The sequence below is a fragment of the Sturnira hondurensis genome, unplaced genomic scaffold (genome assembly GCF_014824575.4).
Source record: "Sturnira hondurensis isolate 20B ecotype Veracruz unplaced genomic scaffold, ASM1482457v3 Scaffold0024822, whole genome shotgun sequence".
NCBI classification, from domain to species: Eukaryota; Metazoa; Chordata; class Mammalia; order Chiroptera; family Phyllostomidae; genus Sturnira; species Sturnira hondurensis.
This window is the reverse complement of record NW_028097453.1, coordinates 2,806,431-2,827,380: the sequence shown is the minus strand read 5'-3', so window position 1 is coordinate 2,827,380 and position 20,950 is coordinate 2,806,431. Positions and strand designations below refer to the sequence as shown.

The window sequence follows — 20,950 nt, the reverse complement described above, 5'->3', positions numbered from 1 at the left end:
AGAAATCAGTGAAATTATAAACAGAAAATCGATAGAGAAAAATCAGTGAGCCAAAGAGCTGGGTCTTTGAAAAGAGCAATAATATGTACAAACCTCTGGGGAGACTCATCAAGAGAAAAGGGCAAAGATACCAATTCCCAGTATCGGGAATGAAACGGGACATCTGGACAGTGCCTGCAGATATGCGAAGGATAATAAAGGAATACGGCACGAACACCTCAACACGATTTGTTTCACCACTTAAACAAAATGAGTTACTTCTCCAAAGACACAAACTGCCACAGCTCACTCAAGATGGAATAGATCATTTGAATAGCCCCACAATGATTAAGGAAACTAAATTTTTCATTTTAAGACTCCCACAGAAGAAATCTCCGGGTCCATGTAGTTTCACCTGAGAATTCTACCAAATGCTTAGTGAAAAATTAACAGCACTTTTATACAAACTGTACCAGAAAACAGGACAGGAGGAGACACTTCCTCGTTCATATTTACCACTTAGACCGTTTTTCAGTGTACAGTGTAGTGGCATTAAGTACCTTTACAATGTGTGTGACAGTCACTGTTTATTTCTGGAAAATAGTCATCATCTAAAACAGAATCTGTCCATGCCTCCTCCCCCAACCCTTAGTAACTTCTTTTTGTCTCCATGCATTTGCCTATTTTAGGTACATTGTCTAAGGGAAGTCATATACTTATTCTTTTGTATCTGGCTTATTTCTTGCAGTGTGATTTCTTGAGGTTTATGCATTTTGCAACATGTGTCAGAATTTTATTTTTTGTGGCTGCACATTATTCCACTGTGTGTACAAACCACATTTTGCTTCAGCGGACACCTTTGGGCTGTTGTGAGTAATGCTGTTATCACCATTGGTGTAAAAATATTTGTTCAAATCCCTACTTTAAATTGTTTTGGGTGTATACCATGGAATGGAATTGTTGGATTATATGGTGATTTTGTTGAATTTTGTAAAGGTACTGTGATACTGTTTTTCATTGTGATTGCAAAATTTTACATTCTCACTAGAAATCCACAAGTGTTCTAATTTCTCCACATCCTTGCCAACACTTAGTATTTTCTGTTTTTTTTTTGTTTTGTTTTTGTCGTTTAGATAATAGCCATCCTAATGGGTGTGAAATGGTATCTCACCGTTTTGATTTGCATATCCCTAATGATTAGTGATGTTAAGCATCTTTTTGTGTGATCATTGGCCATTTGTATATTTTCTTTGGACGAACATCTATCCAAGTCCTTTTTATTTTAAATAAATAAACATTTTTATTTTAAATATTTCCATTTATTTTTCAAAAAATTTGTATTGTGGCAAAGTATGCATAAGATTTAGCACCGTAACCAATTTTATATCTATGGCTCAGTAATATAATGTATGTTCCTGTTCTTATTCAGCCATCACCAGCATCCATCTCCAGAGCTCTTGTCATCTTGCAAAGCTGAAACTCTCTACCCACTAAACAATAGGTGTCCATTCCAGCCCTCCCCCCAGCCCTGGGCAACGACCATTCTGCTTCTGTTTCTGTGAATTTGACCTCATATCGCTGGAATCGTGATATTTGTCCTTTTGTGCTTGGCTTATTTCCATTAGCATAATGTTCTCAAGGTTCATCAGTATTGTAACATTTGTAAGAATTTCCTTCTTTTTCATGACTGAATGATATTCCACTGTACGTATATGCCACATCGTGTCTATCCATTTATCCATTGATGGGCGCTTGCTTTGCTTTCAACTTTTGGCTATTGTGAATTATGCTGTTAAGAACAGGAGTGTGTAAATACCTTCTTGTCCATGCTTTCAGTTCTTTTGGGTCTATACCCAGAAGAAGTGGAATTGCTGGATCATATGGTAATTACATTTAACTTTTTGAGGTAGTGCCATACTGTGTTTCACGGTGGCTGAACCATTTTACATCCCTACCTGCAATGCGCACGGGAGTTTCACTTTCTCCACATCCTCACCAACACTTGTTATTTTCTGTTTTTATTTTTATTTGTGCATTTTTTATAGTGGCCGTTCTAATGGTTATAAAGTGGTAACTCATGTGGTTCTTGTTTGCATTTTGCTGATTAGTGATGTTTAGCATCTTTTCATGTGCTCGCTGACCATTTGTGTTTCATTTTTGGAAAAGTGTTTATTCAACTCCTTTGCCCATTTTTGAATTGTTTCTTTCTGTTTGCTTGTTGTTGAGTTTTAAGAGTTTTCTTTATACTCTGCATTTTAATCCTTTATCAGAAATGTGATTTGCAAACATTGTCTTCCATTCTACAGACTGGCCTTCTATTCTGTTGATTGTGTCCTTTAATTCATGGAAATTTTTAATTTTATTAAAATCCAATTTGTTTATTTTTCTTTTTTTTTGCTAATGCCTTTGGTGTTACATCCAAGGAATTATTGCCAAACCCAATATCATGAAGCTTTCTATGTTTTCTTTCTCCTAAGAAAAGAATTTTATAGTTTTAACTCTTATGTTTAGGTATTTGATTCATTTTGGGTTAATGTTTGTATATGGTGTAAGGTAAGGGTCCAACTTCATTCTTTTGCATGTGAATATCCAGCTTTCGCAGCACCATTTGTTGAAAATACTGTCTTTTCTCCATTGAATGGTCTTGGCACCCTCATCAAAAGTCAAATACCCACATACAGAAGTTCCTTGCCAGCTACTTATCCCGTTGATCCTATGCCTTTACCACGCTGTCTTATCACCGTAGCTTCGTAGTACACTGTGAGGTAAGGCCGGAAGAGTCCTCCGACTCTACTCTTCTTTTTCCAGACTGTTCTGGCTCTGGATTATCAGCAGTGTTTTATCATTTTAAACATACCAGTCTCTCTTGGTTAAATTTATTCCTAAGTACTTTTTTTGTTGCTGATATAAATAAATTTTTTAAAATTTTCTTTTCAGATTGTTTTTGCTAATATACAGAAATGCAACTGGTTTTTATGTGTTGATTTGTATTTGTCAATTTTGCTGCATTTGTTTATCAGATCTAGCTTTTTCTTGTACGTGGTATCCTTTGACGTATGAGATCATGCCATCTGCAGATAACAACTTTACTTCCTCTTTTCCAATTGGATGCTTTTTATTATTTTTTCTTGCCTAATTGCTCTGGCTAGAACTTCTAGTACTGTTTTGGTGAGAACTGGCAAAAGTCAGCATCCTTGCCTTATTCTGGATCTTAGGGGAAAAGCTTTCAGTCTTTCAACATTGCATATGATGTTCGCTGTGGGCTTTTCCTGTGTGGCCTTTATCATATTGAGGAAGTTCCTTATGTTCGTAGTTTGCTGAGCGCTTTTTTTTTTTACTTCTGACCTGAGAATATGTTTATTGATTCTTAGAAAGAGAGGAAAGGAGGGAAGGAAGGAGGGAGAGAGCGAAAGGGGGAGAGAGAGATATGGGGGGGAGAGAGAGAGAGAGAAAGAGAGAGAGAGAGAAACATCAGTTGGCTGCTTCCCGTACTTGTGCCCTGACCAGGAATTGAACCCACAACCTTTTGGTGTACAAGATGGCCAGGACTTTCTGAGTGTTTTTATTATGAATTTTGTTAAATGTTTTTTTTCTTCATTAGTTGATATGATTATTTAGGTTTCCTTGCCCTTCATTCTATGAAGGTGGTATTACAATGATTTTTTTGTTGACCTATTCTTGCATTATGGGAATAAACCCCACTTTGTCATGGCATATAATTCTCTTAATATGCTACTGAATTTAGTTTGCTTGTATTTGGTTAAGAACTTTGGCATCAATATTCATAAAGGATATTATTCTGTAGTTTTCTTTTTTGTGTAGTGTCTGTCTGGCTTTGGTATCAGGGTAATGCTGGCCTCATCGATGGACTTAGGACATTATTCCACCTATTCAATTTTTTGGAGGAGTTTGTGGAGGATGGGTATTAATTCCTCCTTAAATATTTGGTAGAATTCACAAATGAAGCCATCTGGTCCTGGGCTTTTCTTTATTGGGCCATCTTTTGATTATTATTATTCAGTCTATTTGTACTAGTTTTAGGTCTGTTCTGATCTTCTGTTTCTTTCTGAGTCAGTTTTGGTTGATCACATGTTTCTAGGAATTTGTCCATTTCCTCTAGCTTATATGATTTGTTGGTATATAATTATTCATATTATTGTCATATACTTTTTATTTCTGTAAAATTGGTAGTAATGTCCTATTTCTTTCCTATTTAAAATTTGAGATTTTAAAACTTTGAATCTTCTTTTTTTCTTAGTAAATCTAGGAAAATATCTTTCAATTGTATTGATCTTTTTAATGGATCCACTTTTGGCTTAGTTAATTTTCTCCACTGTTTTCTTAATCTCCATTTTATTTATCTCTGCTCTAATCTTCAATATTTGCCCCTTTCTGCTGGCTTTCGGTTTAGTTTTCTTTTTCTCTAGTTCCTTAGCTTGTAAATTACTCATTTGAAAATTTTCTTCTTTTTTAAGGTGGGCATTTCCAGATACAAATTTCTTTCTGAGCATTTTTTTCACTGTATCCCGTCCAGTGTTTTGTTATGTTGTGTTTTCATTCATTTCTAAATATTTTCTAATTTTCATTGTGATTTCTTCTTTGACCCATTAGTTGTTTAAGAGTGTTTGTTTTACATATATTTGTGAATTTTAATGTTTTTTTGTTATTGATTTCTAGTTTCTAATAATGGATTATGATTTAAAGAGATACTTTGTATAACTTCAGTCTGTTAAAATATATTAAGACTTGTTTTGTGGCTTAACATGGGGTCTATCCTGGACAATGTTCTGTATGTGTTAGAGAAGAAGGTGTATGTTGTTGGGTGGATGTGGGGGCGACTTTCCTCGTAAGTCCCTGCAGCTGCCACGGATGACAGTAAATATGACTGAGACATGATGTGATCTGCTTAGGGAGGAGAGGTGGACAATTTCCCAGAGGAAAAAGGCCATGAGCAGTGGCCAGTTTCTCAGGGGAAAAAAAGGCCTTGAGCCCCTTCCTCCAGGGCCTTTTATTGGGTTCTAATACACAGGAATACCGGGTGGCAAAGATCAAACAGTAGATAACATTTCAAAGAAATCTGGGGGCTTAGTATGAGTCAGAGTCTGTCAGGAACAGAGTTTTAGGGTTTCCCCGCTCAAATCCTTAACATATGAATGAAAACACTCTTAGAGCAGACTTCACAGGTTTATTAGGAAGTCTCTATGATGCCAGATTTTCCCCCAGGACACCCTCTAGCAAGGCACAGAGCTGCACCTCTCCCCATCAGGTATTCAGGCTTAACGGGATTAGAGCCAGGAAGTGCTTCTCCCAGAGAACAGGGGACTCAGGCTTTGTCAAAGCTGGGGGGCAAGAGTCCATTGCTCTTTGTTGCAGCCCCCACCCCCAGTCCTTCCATGAAGACCTCCCAAGTGATCAAGTCTGGCTTAGGTTGCCTCTCCTCTGAGGGGTCTTACCCATCATTGACTTCCAACCATGCTTTGGGGGCAGGGAGAGGAAACTGAGGCAGCATTTGCTACCAGAGACAAGCTTTGTCTCCTGTGGCTTGTGTTCCAAAGGTCCTTGCTAGCCCTTAGCCGCAAGGGGTCTAGATACAATTCCTGGAACGAGGCAGAGCAGTCTACGACAGGTGGAGTGTTCTCCGTGTGCTATAGGACTAATTGGTTTACGGTGTTGCTCATAGCTATGCTCTAGTTCCTTACGAATCTTCTGTCTGTCTCTATGTTGTATCCACTATTGAAAGGGGGGCAGCGAAGCCTCTGAATCTGTTTATTGGACCTGCAGTAACAAGTACCACAGACCGTGGAGGGCTCACACAACAAATTCATTTTTTCAGTTCTGGAGGCAGGAGGTCCAAAATAAAGGTGTAAGCAGGACCACACTCTCTCTCTCTCACAGCTCTGGGGTAAAAATCCTCCTTGCTTCTCCCCAGCTTCTGGAGTTCGCCAGCAATCCTTGGCATTCATTAGCTTGCAGATGCATTACTCCAGTTTCCGTCTCTGTCATCACACATTACACGACACTCCCCCTGTGTGTCTCCGAGGCTCTGTTTTCTCTTCTAATAAGGACACATGTCTTTGCATTAGGGCCCACCCAATCCAGTATGGCCTCACCCTAACTAAGTACATCTGCAAAGACCCTACGTTTAAATAAGGCCAGTTAGAGATATCAGGGGTTAGAGTTTAACATATCCTTCTGAGAGCACAACTAAACCCATAACACAACTAAACCTTGCAATTGCGGATGACTTTTTTTTTTTACATTTAAACATCTCTGAAATCAAGATACATTTTACCATCAATGGTACCTTCAATTCCATGGACCTCCATTACAAAGGTGGCAATGGGATCATTACCATGAAGGAAATGCAGGCTGAGAGCAGCTGTGTGAGTGAGGTGGAGTGCGGTTTTAGGGTGAGGGGCCAGGGAAGGTTTCCTTACGCAGCTGACATGTAAGCAAAGAACACTTCCTTAGAAGGAGCCAGCCATGCAAAATCTGGAGCCACAGTCTGTCAACCAGAGGGTAAAAGCCTTGACTTGGAAAGAAGTTTGGTATGCCTAAGGAACGGCAAAACAGACAAACAAAAAATCAAACCACCACCACCACCAAAAAACAACCCAAACCAGTGTAGCTGGAGCATAATAAAGAAGAAAAAGGTAGAGCAAGATGAGGTCCTAATAAGCACCTGCTAACACGAAGGGTCAAGACAATGAAATCTCTGAAGGTAGAGTGTCCTTAAGAATACAGCTGCCCCCCCAAGAACATTGTAAAACTCCCACGTTTGAAAAGACGATGCTATAAGTAAATCCTTTCTAATTTCTGTAAGGCACTGATCCTTTATTCTGACCCTTTCAATCTCCATATGTGAACATGCTCTTGTTGGGTTCAGTGTTTTGGAGACTCATCTAACTCTTTTATGAATTATTTTGAATCTTTATCCTTTCTGGGAAATGACCTCTCAGCCTCATGAACATAAACTACGTCCCTGTTTTTACTTCACTAAAAAACAACCTCTTATTTCTCTTGAAGATTCAAGCAATGTATTCAGTTCCTGAGCAAAATCCCAGTCTAGAAGCAGACGTTTATTCTCTTAACTTACCGAAAAGGTGAGTATAATTTTACAGGTCTAAATGTGTCTCAGAGGCATATCTCATGCTTGCAACTCATTGTGATGCTGGGAAAAGTTAGGAAGAGACCTGGGGCGGGGGTAGGATACCATTGTTACTTTCTTTTTGTTTCAGCCCTACACCAGAAGTGGAAGTGATGAACCAACACGTCAGGGGGGGAAATGCAGAAGCTTCTTCCTTTGACCTTAGGACTTGTGAAATAAGAGAAAAGAAAGAGTTAGTTTTGCAGCCTGCTACCCAGAACAGTTCTTTTGAGTTTTTGGAGCTCAACTGTGATTGTAACAAAAATGCCGATCCCACCATGAAATGGGAGAGGAAGGCGTCCGCCGAAGCTGGGGCCCCTCTTCAGAAGCACCAAAGTTTGGACTTGAGCTCCGTTTTGTTTGGAGCATGTCCTAATTCTAAACCTGCAAATGCAGCAGAAAGATATTTCAATTCAAAGGGGCCCATAACGCGGACCAAATCAACTCCCTTCGAACTGATACAACAGAGAGACACCAAGGAACGGGGCGTCAAGGAGAGTTTTTCTTATCTGGAACTTCAGCCGAACAGCTCTTGCCACGCAGAGGCTCACAGCGCGATGCCTGTTGCTTCAGGAGAACTGAATTATTCACTGTGGTGTGACTCGGAGCGCCAAGGGCGTCAGGCCTCTGACGCCAGGCAGCACGACGCCAGGGCTTCCCCTGCGCACTCTTACCTGCCTCTGGTAGAAGACCCTTATTTCCTGTCCTTGTCTCCAAGTAGTACTGGTTCCAAGATGTCTCTGGATTTACCCGAGAAACACGATAGGACTGTGTCACCTTGTTCTCTGGTGCCAACCTCCCCTGCTACCCTGTTTCCTTACTTTGAACCCCAGGATTCTGTGTCACTGAATCCTCCAACCAGCTTCCCCCCAACACTGAGCCAAGAGGCAGCTGCAGTCGGTAAGTTATTTTCACAAGTTTGTATAGCCTTTTAGATGTTACTCTGGTTCTCCACAAGATTTGGTTTCTCTTCATCCTCCCCTGGTCCTTCTCTGTGTGCTTCCCTCTCGTTTAATGATGTGATGGTACATTGAAAATAGCAGAAACAAACATGTAACATATCATACCTGGATGAGCTCCGATCCAGCATCTACGCCAGCAGGGGCGCTGCTGACAAAGGCGATTCTCATTCCTGGGAATGCGTGGCAGAGGTCCCCATCTGACCCTCGACCTCCAGAAGCAACTTCCGAAAGAACATGAGGAGAGATTTGATCAATGGCACCACGTGGTCACTGGGAATTTTTGCTGCACCACCGCGGGGCTGCGCTGGGCTGAGCAGCTGGCTGAGGATGGTGTTCCCTTGCAGAGGCGGTTGGAGGAAGAGCAGTGAATTTTCTCCTGCCTCTTTGTGATAACCTAGTAGATGTGATTCTGTGTTCTATCTTCTGTGTGGGATTTTAACCACATGCAGCACTTTACTTTCATACTTAATACTTCTGGATTTTTGCCTATTGCACACATTGTTTTAGTGAGTTGTTTGATATTAGAAGGAAATATCTTGGTAGAGAAAGTTATAATAGTGTGATGTGGAAAAAGAGGAGAGCAAAGACTAAGTTTAACTCTCTTAGGTAGATCATCAGAAATTTATAAAAAAATATTCCACCTGAATAAGAAGTGGAAAGAGCTTTTACTCTGTAATGTTGTTGTACAGGTCCTTAATACAGGGTGTCCAACTCATTTTCACCAGGGGCCACATCAGCCTCGGGTTGCCTTCAAAGGGCCAGATGTAATTTCAACTCCTTAACAGTTAAGGAGTAGTTACATTTTCACAGTGCTAAAGTCATTTCGGCCCTTTGAAGGCAACCATGAGGCTGATGTGGCCCCCAGTGAAAATGAGTTTGACGCCCCTGCTCTAATGGCTGTGTAGATGTGTAACTTTGTTACAAAAGTATTGTATCTGGATCTAGTTCCTTCTTTGATTAGGTTATTTTATATACTTTGATTATGTTTTGCAATTTAAAGGAATTTTCTTTTTCTTACTTTATTTGTATGCTATTGTAGTTGTCCCATTTTTTTCTCCCTTTCATTCCCCTCCACCCCACTGCCCCCCACCCCAACCTTCTCCCCCCTTAGTTCATGTCCATGGATCATACATAGAAGATCTTTGGCTTCTCCATTTCCTATACTATTCTTAACCTCCCCCAGTCTATTTTGTACCTACCATTAATACTTCTTTCCCCCCATTTCCCCCCTACTTTTCCCCCCATTTCCCCCCTCCCCCTCCCCGCTGATAACCCTCCCTGTGATCTCCATTTCTGTGTTCTGTTCCTGGTCTAGTCTCTGAGCAGCGGTGTTAAAAGATAAATCCTTATCTTCAGGGATTGGAGCGATTTACATGTGTGCCCTCTGGAGGCAGTTTATTATAATAGCACTTAAATTTTTCTATAAAAATTCTGAGTATATCTATAGAAATATAGAAACCCCTCAAGAGCAAAGGGGGAGGGTGGAAGCAAATGAGGAAGGTCGGTTTGGCGGTGGGGGGGGGAGGAAAAAAGAAGAAAACCCTGTTACAACTTGTTTTGTAAAAAAATACATATTCTTCACTTTGTAAAGTGAATTATAAATACTGAATCTTTATGGTTTAACCTAGCTTATAATGGAATCTTTGGCATCTAAAAGTGCTTTTATGATGCTATAGTGTCTATTCTATGTAAAACAAAAAAATTATGTAATTAAAAAAATTGCATTTATTAAGCGATTGTATTTTTATTTTTAGAGAAAGGGGAAGGGAGGAAAAAAGGAGAGGGGGAGAAACGTTGATGTGTGAGAGAAACACCCGTTTCCTCTCGTTGGCCCCCATCCGGGAACCGGGCCTACAGCCCAGGCAGGTGCCCTGACCGGAAATCTAACCGGTGACCTTTCGGTTTGTGTGATGATGCCCAATCCCCTGAGCCACACCAGTCAGGGCAAGAGTTATGTAATTCAAATTCATATAATATTTCATATTATGTTAACTCATAATCAGTGACCCAAACAAAATACTTTGGGGCTTTTAAAAGAAATAATACTTTTTGAAGACGCAAAAGCCTCCTGGGTTTGCAGCTTAAGATGAGAGAATTTATTTTGCCTTTCCCTTGAGTGAACAGATGCCGGCTTAAATAGCGTAATGATGCTTGACGGGATTTACTTAAAGATTAGAGTGTAAGAATTTTCTCTGGATTTTCCTGATTAAAAATTGTAATTATATTTCTGACATTTGGATAGCAACTTCCCCAAGAATCGATGATGAAGCCCCCCCTCCACTGCCAGAGCGGACTCCTGAGTCTTTTATTGTGGAAGAGGAGGCTGGTGAGTACAGTTTAGTGAGTTTAATCCTCAGTGGGATTGACTAGGCAACCTCCCACGTCCTTTCAGTGTTCTGTGTGCTGAGTAACAGGGCTCTCTGAAGAGCTGGCTCTCCGTATTTACTTTCTTCCAGGAGAAGTCCCACTGAGTGCTCCCAAGTCTTCACCTTCAGCCGTGATGACAGAAATCGGAAGCCCACTAGGACGGAGTGGAACATCTGAATCCAACAGACCCAGTGACTCCGTGACACTCAGGCCAAGCAAGGTCAGTAACTTTTTTTCCTGACTCTACTCATTTGGATTCAACAGATTAAAGTCCTACTCCTTATAGTTCTAACACCTATTAATTACCAATAAATATTAATTAGATACTGCTTATGAAATGACATGCTAGGGTATATGGCGGACAAATAGGACCCAGTCATTGCCCTTAAGAAATGTATAGTCTAGCAGTGGAGCTATAGGAGGAATACACAAGTATTTTTGTCTGTTTATTATCACAAGGCAAATAAGACCAGTTCCGTGTGAAAGACAAAAGGTTCGGAAGTGTGGGAGTCCCTTCAGGTGGGAAGTGGTCAAGGAAGACAGTCAAAGTGGAAACATCTGAGCTGATTCTTAAAGGATAGTTAAATCAAAAAGAAATGTTTCATAAGTAGATAGCTTGTTTGCAATAGTCACTTGTTTGTCTGTATTGTGTTAGCTGTGATAAAGTATTTATAGAGACTAATTTTTTTTTGAGTGACAGATGTCCATATTACCCGAGTTAAACCTCTTGAAATAATGTTCTCTGCTTCTGGAAAAAAAACCTGGACTTTCGACAATCTGATATGCATTTGTATATATTCTATGAACCAACTATCCTACAATTTCAGAGACCAGAAAAGTAATTAACTGAAACGTTTAAGCATGCCTACCACAGCAATGCTGATAGGCAAATATTCTCTACCTTTTTAATTATACTTTTCAGTTACTGGTAGTTGGCATTATTATTGTTGATAATATGCTGCATACAATGGTCTTCCACTTAATAACTCCTAGAGCAAAGGGCAGTCCCTCCTCCTCCGATGCCGTGAAGTAACTTCAATTTCAACAACTTACCACCCATTGAAACTTCAGGGCAATGTTCTGCTTAGGAAGGAAATGGGTCAAGACAGGATCAGTTTAGGACTAACTGTCACAACATACAAAAGTTACTTTAAGAGTCGGTGCTTTTTTTTATAATCCAGCACACTTATAAGTCACACACAAAAAATAGGGTCAACCTTTCCTCTCTATCTCTTACCGGTATGTGCAATATAATTTCAAAAATGCCACGTATTGCTTTGAGTTTCTAAATTGGTGCACATATTGTTGTTTCACTTTTCCTTTCTTTCTCTTTTTTTTAGAGTGTAAAACTCCAGCGTCCCAACTCAGGTAAAAAAACTCTCTTGGCTGTAGGTGATATTTTAGTCCTAAGTGTTTGTACTGTAGGAATGGTTCATTAAGCTTAGAGTAGTTCACCTCAGGAGATGTCAGGTTCTCATAGTGGCTTCCACTGTTTATTGATTTATTTCTGGTTTCCCCAGGGTGGGAGTGTTGTCAAGGGCAGGGTGAAGACAGGATTTTAAGATTCTGTCCCTCAATATATAGCCCGTTAAAAAAACTATTTTAGTTAGTATCTCTTCCACCTCTGCGGCAGTTCCATTTTATAGGTTTCATCATTATTCACAAGGTGATTCTAAATATTCTTTGTGGCCGTTTAGATCTTTAACTTGCCGTTGTTTCTCCAGGGCTTCCCTGAGCTTTGCTCGTCTCAGGTGTTGAAAACATCAGCAGCGGCTAATGTTTACTGGGCACTGATAGGTACTTTCCATACACCATAACAGGTGGTAGGTGCCCTTAACATATTTATTCATATTAACATATCATTCACTTACCATAGTCATTGTACCTAAATAGGTAGTATAACATAAAGGTTTAAAAACTTGGCTTTTGTGTCAATAAGACTTTAATTCAAATCCCCAAAGTACTGATAGTTATCAAAAAGCATAACCCTGGCCCTGGCTGGTGTGGCTTAGTGGATTGAGCACTGGTCCGTAAACCAATGGGATGTTGGTTCGATTCCCAGGCAGGGCACATGCCTGGGCTGCAGGCCAGGTCCCCAGTGGGGAGCACATGAGAGACAACTACACATTGATGTTTCTCTCCCTCTCTTTCTCCCTCCCTTCTCCTCTGTCTAAAATAAATAAATAAAATCTTTTAAAAAATGCATAATCCTGGTTAAATGATATATTCTATCAATTTTTCTCCTTAATAAAACGAGGATACCAGAACTCCTTTTTTTAGAGGATTTCCATGAGGATTAAGTGTGATGAAGCACATGAAACTTTAAGCACAGGGATTGTCAAATGATAAGCGCTCATTAAATGTTACCCATTATACTTTTTATTAGATAATTATTAAGCGAGCATTTTCCGGGTGCCTTATATCATTTTAGGAAGGTATATAAGACGGGGCGCTGCTTGGACAAACACCAGGTGGTTTCACTTTTATGCAGAATCTAAAGAACAAAATAAACGAGCAAAATTGAAACAGACTCATAGATGCCGAGAACAGGCTGACGGTCACCAGAGGGAAGGGGGACTGGGGACTGGGCGGAAAAGGCAGCAGAATTAAAAGTGCAAATTGTTAGTCGTGAAGTAGTAACTAACAGGGATGTGAAGTACATACAGCATAGGGAATAGAGTCATTAATCTCATAATAAGTATGTGCGGTGCCTGGTGGGCACTGGACGTATCAGGGGAAGCACTTTGTAAAGTATATGCTTGTCTAACCACCACACTGTTCACTGAACTAATATAAAATAATATTGACTGTAAAAAATGATTTACTGTGAAGAACATAGAAGATTTGCTTTAAAATAGTTCAGCAAAGGAAAAAGGGTAAAACGGTACAACTGAGCAAATCTGGAAAAATCTTGAAGATTGTGGAACAGGTTTATGGAGGTTCATTGTACTAATTTCTCTGCTTTGAAGTATAGTGGAAAGTTTTCCTTGAGAAAAAGAGAGAGAAAGAAAGGGCACTGCTTAGTGCTTATGTTGGAATCGGGTAGACAAACTCAATACTCATCTGGAACGATAAAGCAGCCGTCTGTGTGGCCGTGCTGATAATCACCCAGAGTGTAGGAAAGAAGGAAGGCTTCACTGGGTGGAGGAGAGAAACCCAAGACTGCGGCTGGACGGAGTGATGGAGGAGGAACGCCAGGGGCAGGGGGCGGGGTCAAAGTGACGCCCAGGTGGAAATATGCGTGACAAGTGGTGAGCAGGTGAATTTAACAGCAACAGAGGCTTTCTTCTGGGAAATATGGACAATCAATGGGGCTAGGTAAAACGTGGGAAGATTCTAAAGGACTTAAAAGCGAGGCGGATGATACGCAGAACTGGTCGCCAGTCTGCTCTGGAGGGGACGGGGAGAGATCGCTAGAGGAGTGTGGACTCAGTTTCCCTTCCAGGTGATGAGAATGTTTTGAAATTAGGTATCGACGGTGGCTGAAGGACACCGTGAGTGTACTCTATCAGTCACAGCAGTTTGTCACCTGTGTTTTGTCACGCAGTGAGTCAGGCAGAAGAATTTATATTTGGTGCAGCAGGCAGTGAGCATTGTAAGGCCCTTCACTGGGGGAGTATCCAGATGGAAATGGTGTTTTAGGAAGATATTTGGCAGTATACTGTTAATGAAAAGTTTTCAGAGTATTTCCTAATAGCAAAATAGGTGATACACTACCTAACGTCATTAGCAAATGTTTATGAAATGCCTACCGCATGCCAGTTATTGTGTTGGGTGCCGGAAGCAACTACTGTATCGTACTTGACTTCTGCTTTCACCCAGTGTGTGGGGATAAACAGGAGAACTTGCTGTACAGACAAATACTAAGACCTGAAAAAACCGAACAACCAAAGACAGGTGAAACTAGCACTTCCCTGCATCTTCACTTTCAGACGACACTGAAATAGTTTATCATTGTACTCAGCGCTGTGTGGTAAGGAGCTCCTGCCAACAGAACAGCGTTTGCGTCTTTAGGACTTATATCAGGGGAAAATAGCCCCATTATGAAACAGTTCAACACTTATTTTAAACCTACTATGACAGCATTATCACACCAGTAAAATGAACTAATTTCTTAGTATTACCTAATATCCAGACACGTTCAGTTTTCTTAAATTGTCTTAACGATGCCGTTTCACCATAGGTCTATTTGCACCTGAATGCAAACAAAGTCTACCCATTGTGTTTGGTTTATATGTTTCTTACCTCTTTCTTACATTGGACCCGCTCCTCTTCCCCAGCCAGCTCTATAAAATGGTAGTGAGACCTGGAGGCTCAATCAACTTCCGGTTCAGTTTCTTTGGAAAACCGCTTTTGTAAATGAGCTTACAAGTTTGCAGTGAATCCGAGTCTCGGTGGTTAGAGATAGAAGAACAAAATTCTGGAGGCTCCAGTCATTGTTCAGATAATTTTTAATTTGGTGGTAGTAGGTTCATAAGGAAAAATTGGAAAGGGTGGGGAGGAGTGTAGGTGGAGGTGGACAAGGGTAAAAGGGGATAAATGGGAATGGGGAAAAATACAATTCAAATAAATAAATAAATAAATACATAGTCAGAAAAGGCATGCAAAGCCCGAAGGGGTCTTGACCTCAGACGTTTAAGTGACGAGTGATTTTGTTTGCTGTGCACTCATCACAGATCTGCAAGAAGACCGCTCTTCGCCCCCACCTCCACTCCCAGAAAGAACCCCGGAGTCCTTCTTACTTGCTGATGAAGACTGTAAGTGGCAGTGCTTTCTCTCCAAAAAGTTCTAAAAACAAGGCTGTTAAAAGATTAATGATGATAAAGCAGAACCTAAATGAGAAAGGTACAAGGAATGATTAAATAAGAATAATACATTGAAAAATCCCATAATGTATGGTAAAAAATAATGCATAAAAACTCCAAGCAAAGATTACTGAATATATATCTATATAAAACCTGAAAGCTTAAGAAGCTATGTAACAAAACATTTTTCTTTCTTAGGTACGCAGGCTCAACCCATGGAGATTTATTCTGCTAGCTGTCCTAACACCGCAGAAAATTCGACATCTTCAAAACAGACATTGAAGACCCCTGGAAAAAGTTTCACGAGGAGTAAGGTAACGACGATGGGAGTTCATGGAAACATGCCAGAAGCCTTTCGTTGCTGAAAGTGTGTCCCCTTGTCTCCCACCCCTGCCAGCTGCCAGCATTAAGATGAAAAATTAGATTATATAGCTTCACTGAAATGGTTGGTCTTTCGACTTTCAAAAATAACAGAAGGAAACCAAAAAGGAAAAAAAAAACAGCTTAGCTTAAACCATGCCCAGTAAAACCATCAACTTTTTTTTTTCTGGAATAAGACAAACTGATTCCAAAGTTCACATGGGAGGATGAAAAGAGCAAGGATGGCCAGAAAAGTGGAAAAAGTGAAAATAAATGTAAAAGCAGTGGAAGGAGGGTAGCTTTCCCAGCTAGGAAAACATTGTAAAGCCTCAATAATTAAGATGGTATGATATTGATGTATGAAAAAAACACATACCAACAAAGTTGGACAGGAAGTCCAGAAACAGACTGAAATGCATGCAGGGATTTAGTGTGTAGTTAAAGATGGGCCTCTTGGTAACTGTGCTGGGATGAGCGGAATATGCACCTGAAGAAAGAGCTAGGACCCACGCTTCACAGCTGTACCAGGATGCAGTTTAGGGGGGGTAAAACGTTGAAATGTTTAAAAAAAAAACAAGAAACAAGCAACAAACAAAACCAACCGAAAAAGGACTAAAAAATCCCCCAAACTGGCAGAGATTATTTTACGACCTGGGAGTGGAAACGACCTGTATATGACTCAGAATCTAGGAACCTCAAGAACAAAGATTTGTACATTCTCCTAAATAAAATAGGCAATTTCTGCATGATGAAACTAAAATCACCTTAAAAATCAAAAGCCAGAGGACAAATTGGAGAAAAATATCTGCATCTGGCATCGGAGCTAAGGAGCTATTTTTTTAATGTATAAAGATTCCTAGAAATTCATAGAAAATAATAACCCTAGTAGAAAAGTGGGCAAAAAAGTAGATCAGATAGTTTAAACAAAAATAAATATTCATGGTCTTCCCATTAAACATCTGATACATTCACCCTCACTCATCATAAGAGATGTGCAGATTAGGAACGCTGGGACGTACCGTTTTCTGTTGGTCAGAACAGCACATTCCAAAGTGTGGCTACGTGCTCTGCAAGGCAGGCCGTGGGGATGTGAGCACACGCCTGTGTTGGTGGTGGGGATGTCACATCTGGAGGACAGTTGAGTGACATCTATCAAATGCATCTACCCTTTAATCCACTTCCAGGAGTCTATCCTGCAAAGATGGGTGTACACGTATGAAACGAACTGTGTCCAGGCTCTTTACTGCAGTATTATTTGTAAAAGCAGACTATTGGGAACAACAAAAATCCTAATTAATCATTAGGGAAACTGATTAAATAAGCCATGGTATGTGCAAACAATGGAATACTATGCAGCTAAAAAAACGAGGACTTTCTCACTATATATATAAATTTATTAAGTTTTGCTTTAAAGGAACGAAATAGAATCTATATTGGTATTACATATTTAGACATAACTCTGGAAGGCTACAACAGGTATCTGTGTGGGGAGGGTTAGAAACTGGGTAGACAGAAAACAAGAATGGTAGCATTAAAACAATGTTTAATTGAATGTATTGGGGTGACGCTGGTTCACAAAGCCGTGTGGGTGCCCTGCACACAACTTAACAAGGCATTGCCTGCACACTGCATCCTGTGCCCATGGCCCCAGCCTGGTTGTGTTTTTACTACCAGGGTGTGAGTTATAAACAAATGATCTATTTTTTAAAATCTAAAAAAAATTCAAGAAAAAGGAATTGATTAAAGATCTAGTATATAGAAGACTGCATTTCTGTTTGGTGTGAGGAAAACAGAAATGTCATAAAGAACATCCATCTGCCCTTGAAAAGAGCACGGCTGATACAGCAGCATGGCTATGTAAGAATCAATATGGAAACTGTCAGGGAGAATAGAATGCCATGGGACAGATGAAACGGACCTGCTGAGGGTATGTGGACCAGAGAAATCTGGGTAGGGTCCCGGAAGAGATAAGCTAGATGTTCCACTATGGAGGGCACAGAGGACATGGGTTTATGCGTTTACAAGAGAAGGGAGGAGCGTGGCTAACGCTATGGACAGGACCTGAGTAAACTGAGTGCAGAATATGGCTAATAAAAGTCCTCGGCTAGCACAGGAATGGCTATGGATCACAGCCATCTTCTGGAGCCATTCTGGGTTCTTGAATCGTCCTAAAAAGGAGAAGTGGCGAACTCTGTGTTTTCCTCATAAGCTGATGAATTTCTAAATTCATAGGGTTATTCTCAGATGGGTGGGAAAAATAGCAGGATAAAATCAAGTGGAGACTTTGCACTGAATTACAAATGGCAAAATGGAAAAATGGTTTTGTGCATTGTGATAGCTATTTTTAAAGGAAATTCATCCTGCCCTGGCTAGTGTGGCTGGCTCAGTGGATTGAGTGCCAATTCTATTCCCAGCCAGGGCAGATGCCTGGGTTGCAGGCCAGGTCCCCAGTAGGGGGCGTATGAGAGTCAGCTACATGTTGTTTCTCTCCCTCTCTTCCTTCCCCTCTCTAAAAATACATAAGTAAATAAAATTAAAAAAAAATAAAGGAAATTAATCCTTTTGACTGAAGTCTGTATTTCTACTCGATGAAAGTCTTTTGAAATTTCAGACAGAAAAATTAACATTTTCCTTTTCTTCATTTCTGTAGAGTTTGAAAATTTTGCGGAACATGAAAAAGAGTAAGCATCTTTACACTTACTTTTTAAGAACATAGGCACTGCTTTTATAATGATTTAATTCTTCCTTACAGAACCACTCTGTGAGAAAGTTAATATTCTTCCTGAACAGAGGTTTGCTGGGTGTGATGAATGCGGCCACTCCCCAACCGTGTGCCGTGCGGGGCTCCACTGTGATAACACCGAGCAGGGTGGGAGAGGCGGGGGAGCTTCTGTGACAGACTAGAATAATGGAAAGCCGTTTGGCACTTTCTCTGCCCATCCTAAGATGCTGCTATTCAAATGCACGGTTTAAAATTCCCAGCAGTCTAACTTCAAATGTATTTTCTTTGAAAACAGTCACAGCAAAGCATATTGTGAAACAAATGTGTTGATTTCATGAAATAAAGTATTGACACATTTCTATTTTTACCAAGTATTATTAGCAATAGGGAGTCTGTTGCTTACTATTTTGCTAAACTGTGATGAAAACAGAACCCAAGGACTACTAAAACTGTGGGAACTTATTATCTTAGAAAACCTTGTTTACAGCTACAAAGTACACAAAGCACGGTGATGCAGTTTTTACAGCGTTGATCCCCTTGGTTCATCACCCAGGACCACACAGCGGCTTGGTGTTACAGGGAGGGACAGGGAACACTGAGAAAACTTCCGTAAGGTGGTGTTGGAGTAAGAAGGGTTATGGCTGAATCTTACTCTTTTCTTCCAAGTTTTCACTCTATCTCTCTGTCCATAAACTTGTTCTAGTCTTGATCTCCAAAATGAACTGGGTTCTCAGCCGACGGCTGAAGTATGACGGAAAAGTACGGTGGCTAGAGCCAGCCAAAAGAGAACGGAAACCTTCCGAGAGGAGGAAAGTATAGTATAAAACATGAGAATTAAGCAGTTAAAGCAAAGAAATGAGCGGCTGGAAGAGCCAGCCGAAGATTGATTTGATCAGCTTAGCTTTGAAAGCACCCCGGTGTCTTTTTCTAAAAACCAAACCCAAACCCTTCTTTCTCCAGGTCCAGTGCTGTCTTGGGGCTCTCAGATAAAGACCCAGAACCTTGAGGTAGAGGCGGCTGGCACAGACAGAGACGTGGGGCTCTCTGAGGACTGAGTCTTGCATCTCAGTGAGAGCTCCCGGGTCATCATCCAGCTGGAGGCTAATTCTATTTCTCAGCCGCCTTCATCCTCTGATCCCTTTTCCTTACCTGGAGAACAGTATCTGGCTCCAAAATTGATACTGAAGCTTTAGCCTTGCCTGCGTGCATTTGCCTGTGTGTCCCCTTCCCCCTCCAGATGGCCTGTGACTGCTGACTCTCCCTTAGCCTGGCTCTCTTCCTGGTTTGTGGTCGAAGCTGGTCCCGAACCAATTATTGCCCGTGTATTCAGTGCTCTGATGAAGGAGGATGGTGTCCTATCTCATATTTAACAATTGTTATACATGGACACTGACCAATAACGAATGAGGTCAGACTTCCACAGCTAGTGTGACCACAGCAAAATCCTGCTTGAAAATCAGTCCTAGTCACAGGTCACCTAAGGGCGGCATCAGCTCCACCAGAAGTGGGGAGCTGACAACCAGGGAGAGGGGTTTCCTAAAGGAAGATGGAAGTTCTAGGATCAGAGGTAGGAGGAATTAATGCTGGGCCAGTGGCATAAAAATATCTCTGACAAACCAATATGTAAAATAACAGTTCTCTCTGATCCAGAGGCAGAATCTTTGTCTCCTGTTGTAGAAAAACAATGGTATTTTCTTTCGGAACAATTATTTTCTTTCTGAGGGGTGTATGCAGCTCGTACGCAACAGACATGATTGATCTCTCCCGAACTTTCTCACCCGCACCCACTTCTTAGGCATGTCTCTATTGTCAGTGCCTAGCCCAATGCATGGCACATAGGAGGTATTCTATAAATATATTTTGACTGAATCTAATTGGAATCCAGTATGCACTGTAGTGATTCATGCTCAGGTACCACTAGGACTGAGGTGGCGTTTCTAGAATCCTAGTGATAGGTATGTGTGCATAAAAGTATGCAGACCTAAGATTGCTTTCTGGAGATGTTGAAAAACAAAAATGACTATTTAATAATTTCTCCCCAATTATGTGCTGTTTCTTAGAAAGTTTATACAAACCTGAAGTTATCTTTTTTTTTTTCACTGCAAGACAGTGCTCCCATAAAATATGGAACATGTTCTAAAATTGGGCAGAAACTGATACATGAATTATTAAGGTGCTGGGAAGAGAAATACAGGGATGGGCAAAAGTAGGTTTAGAGTTGTGATACAAATAAATGATGTGCTTAATAAATAATAAAAGAATAGCCTCTGTTTCGGGTACTTACAACTGTCAACCTCCTTATGCCCACCCCTGTGTGTATTTTAAGTCTGACTGTAAGTAGCTAAAACAGCAAAACAAAGAAATGTAATGCTTTGGGGATATTCTGGGCTTAACTAGAATCATCTATAATGGAAAGTGAAGAAAGGTAATCCAGGAGCAAAGAATAGTGTAAGAAAAATCACAGACTCTGTCGTGCATTGACCTGTGGAGGGCAAATGATTGAAAAGTGAGTGTGAGCGGTAAGAATGCAGTCAGGCGAACTCGAAAGCAAGTGCCCCCCAAAGCTGTTTCACAATATAATGGCCGTTATTCATCAGTCCTTCAATGA

General features: G+C 40.6%; 1 protein-coding gene across 1 annotated transcript in view; it reads left to right on the top strand.

Annotated features, from left to right (window-relative positions):
• Window positions 1-20,950, top strand: part of PTPN22 (protein tyrosine phosphatase non-receptor type 22) — a 49,051-nt gene that overhangs the window by 23,297 nt on the left and 4,804 nt on the right. Inside the window, exons 12-19 of the mRNA XM_037038856.1 lie at window positions 7,006-7,082; window positions 7,218-8,026; window positions 10,331-10,414; window positions 10,545-10,675; window positions 11,796-11,823; window positions 15,132-15,212; window positions 15,459-15,574; window positions 18,271-18,301. Coding sequence (XP_036894751.1) covers window positions 7,006-7,082; window positions 7,218-8,026; window positions 10,331-10,414; window positions 10,545-10,675; window positions 11,796-11,823; window positions 15,132-15,212; window positions 15,459-15,574; window positions 18,271-18,301 — 1,357 coding nt within the window. The remainder of the gene's footprint in view (window positions 1-7,005; window positions 7,083-7,217; window positions 8,027-10,330; window positions 10,415-10,544; window positions 10,676-11,795; window positions 11,824-15,131; window positions 15,213-15,458; window positions 15,575-18,270; window positions 18,302-20,950) is intronic.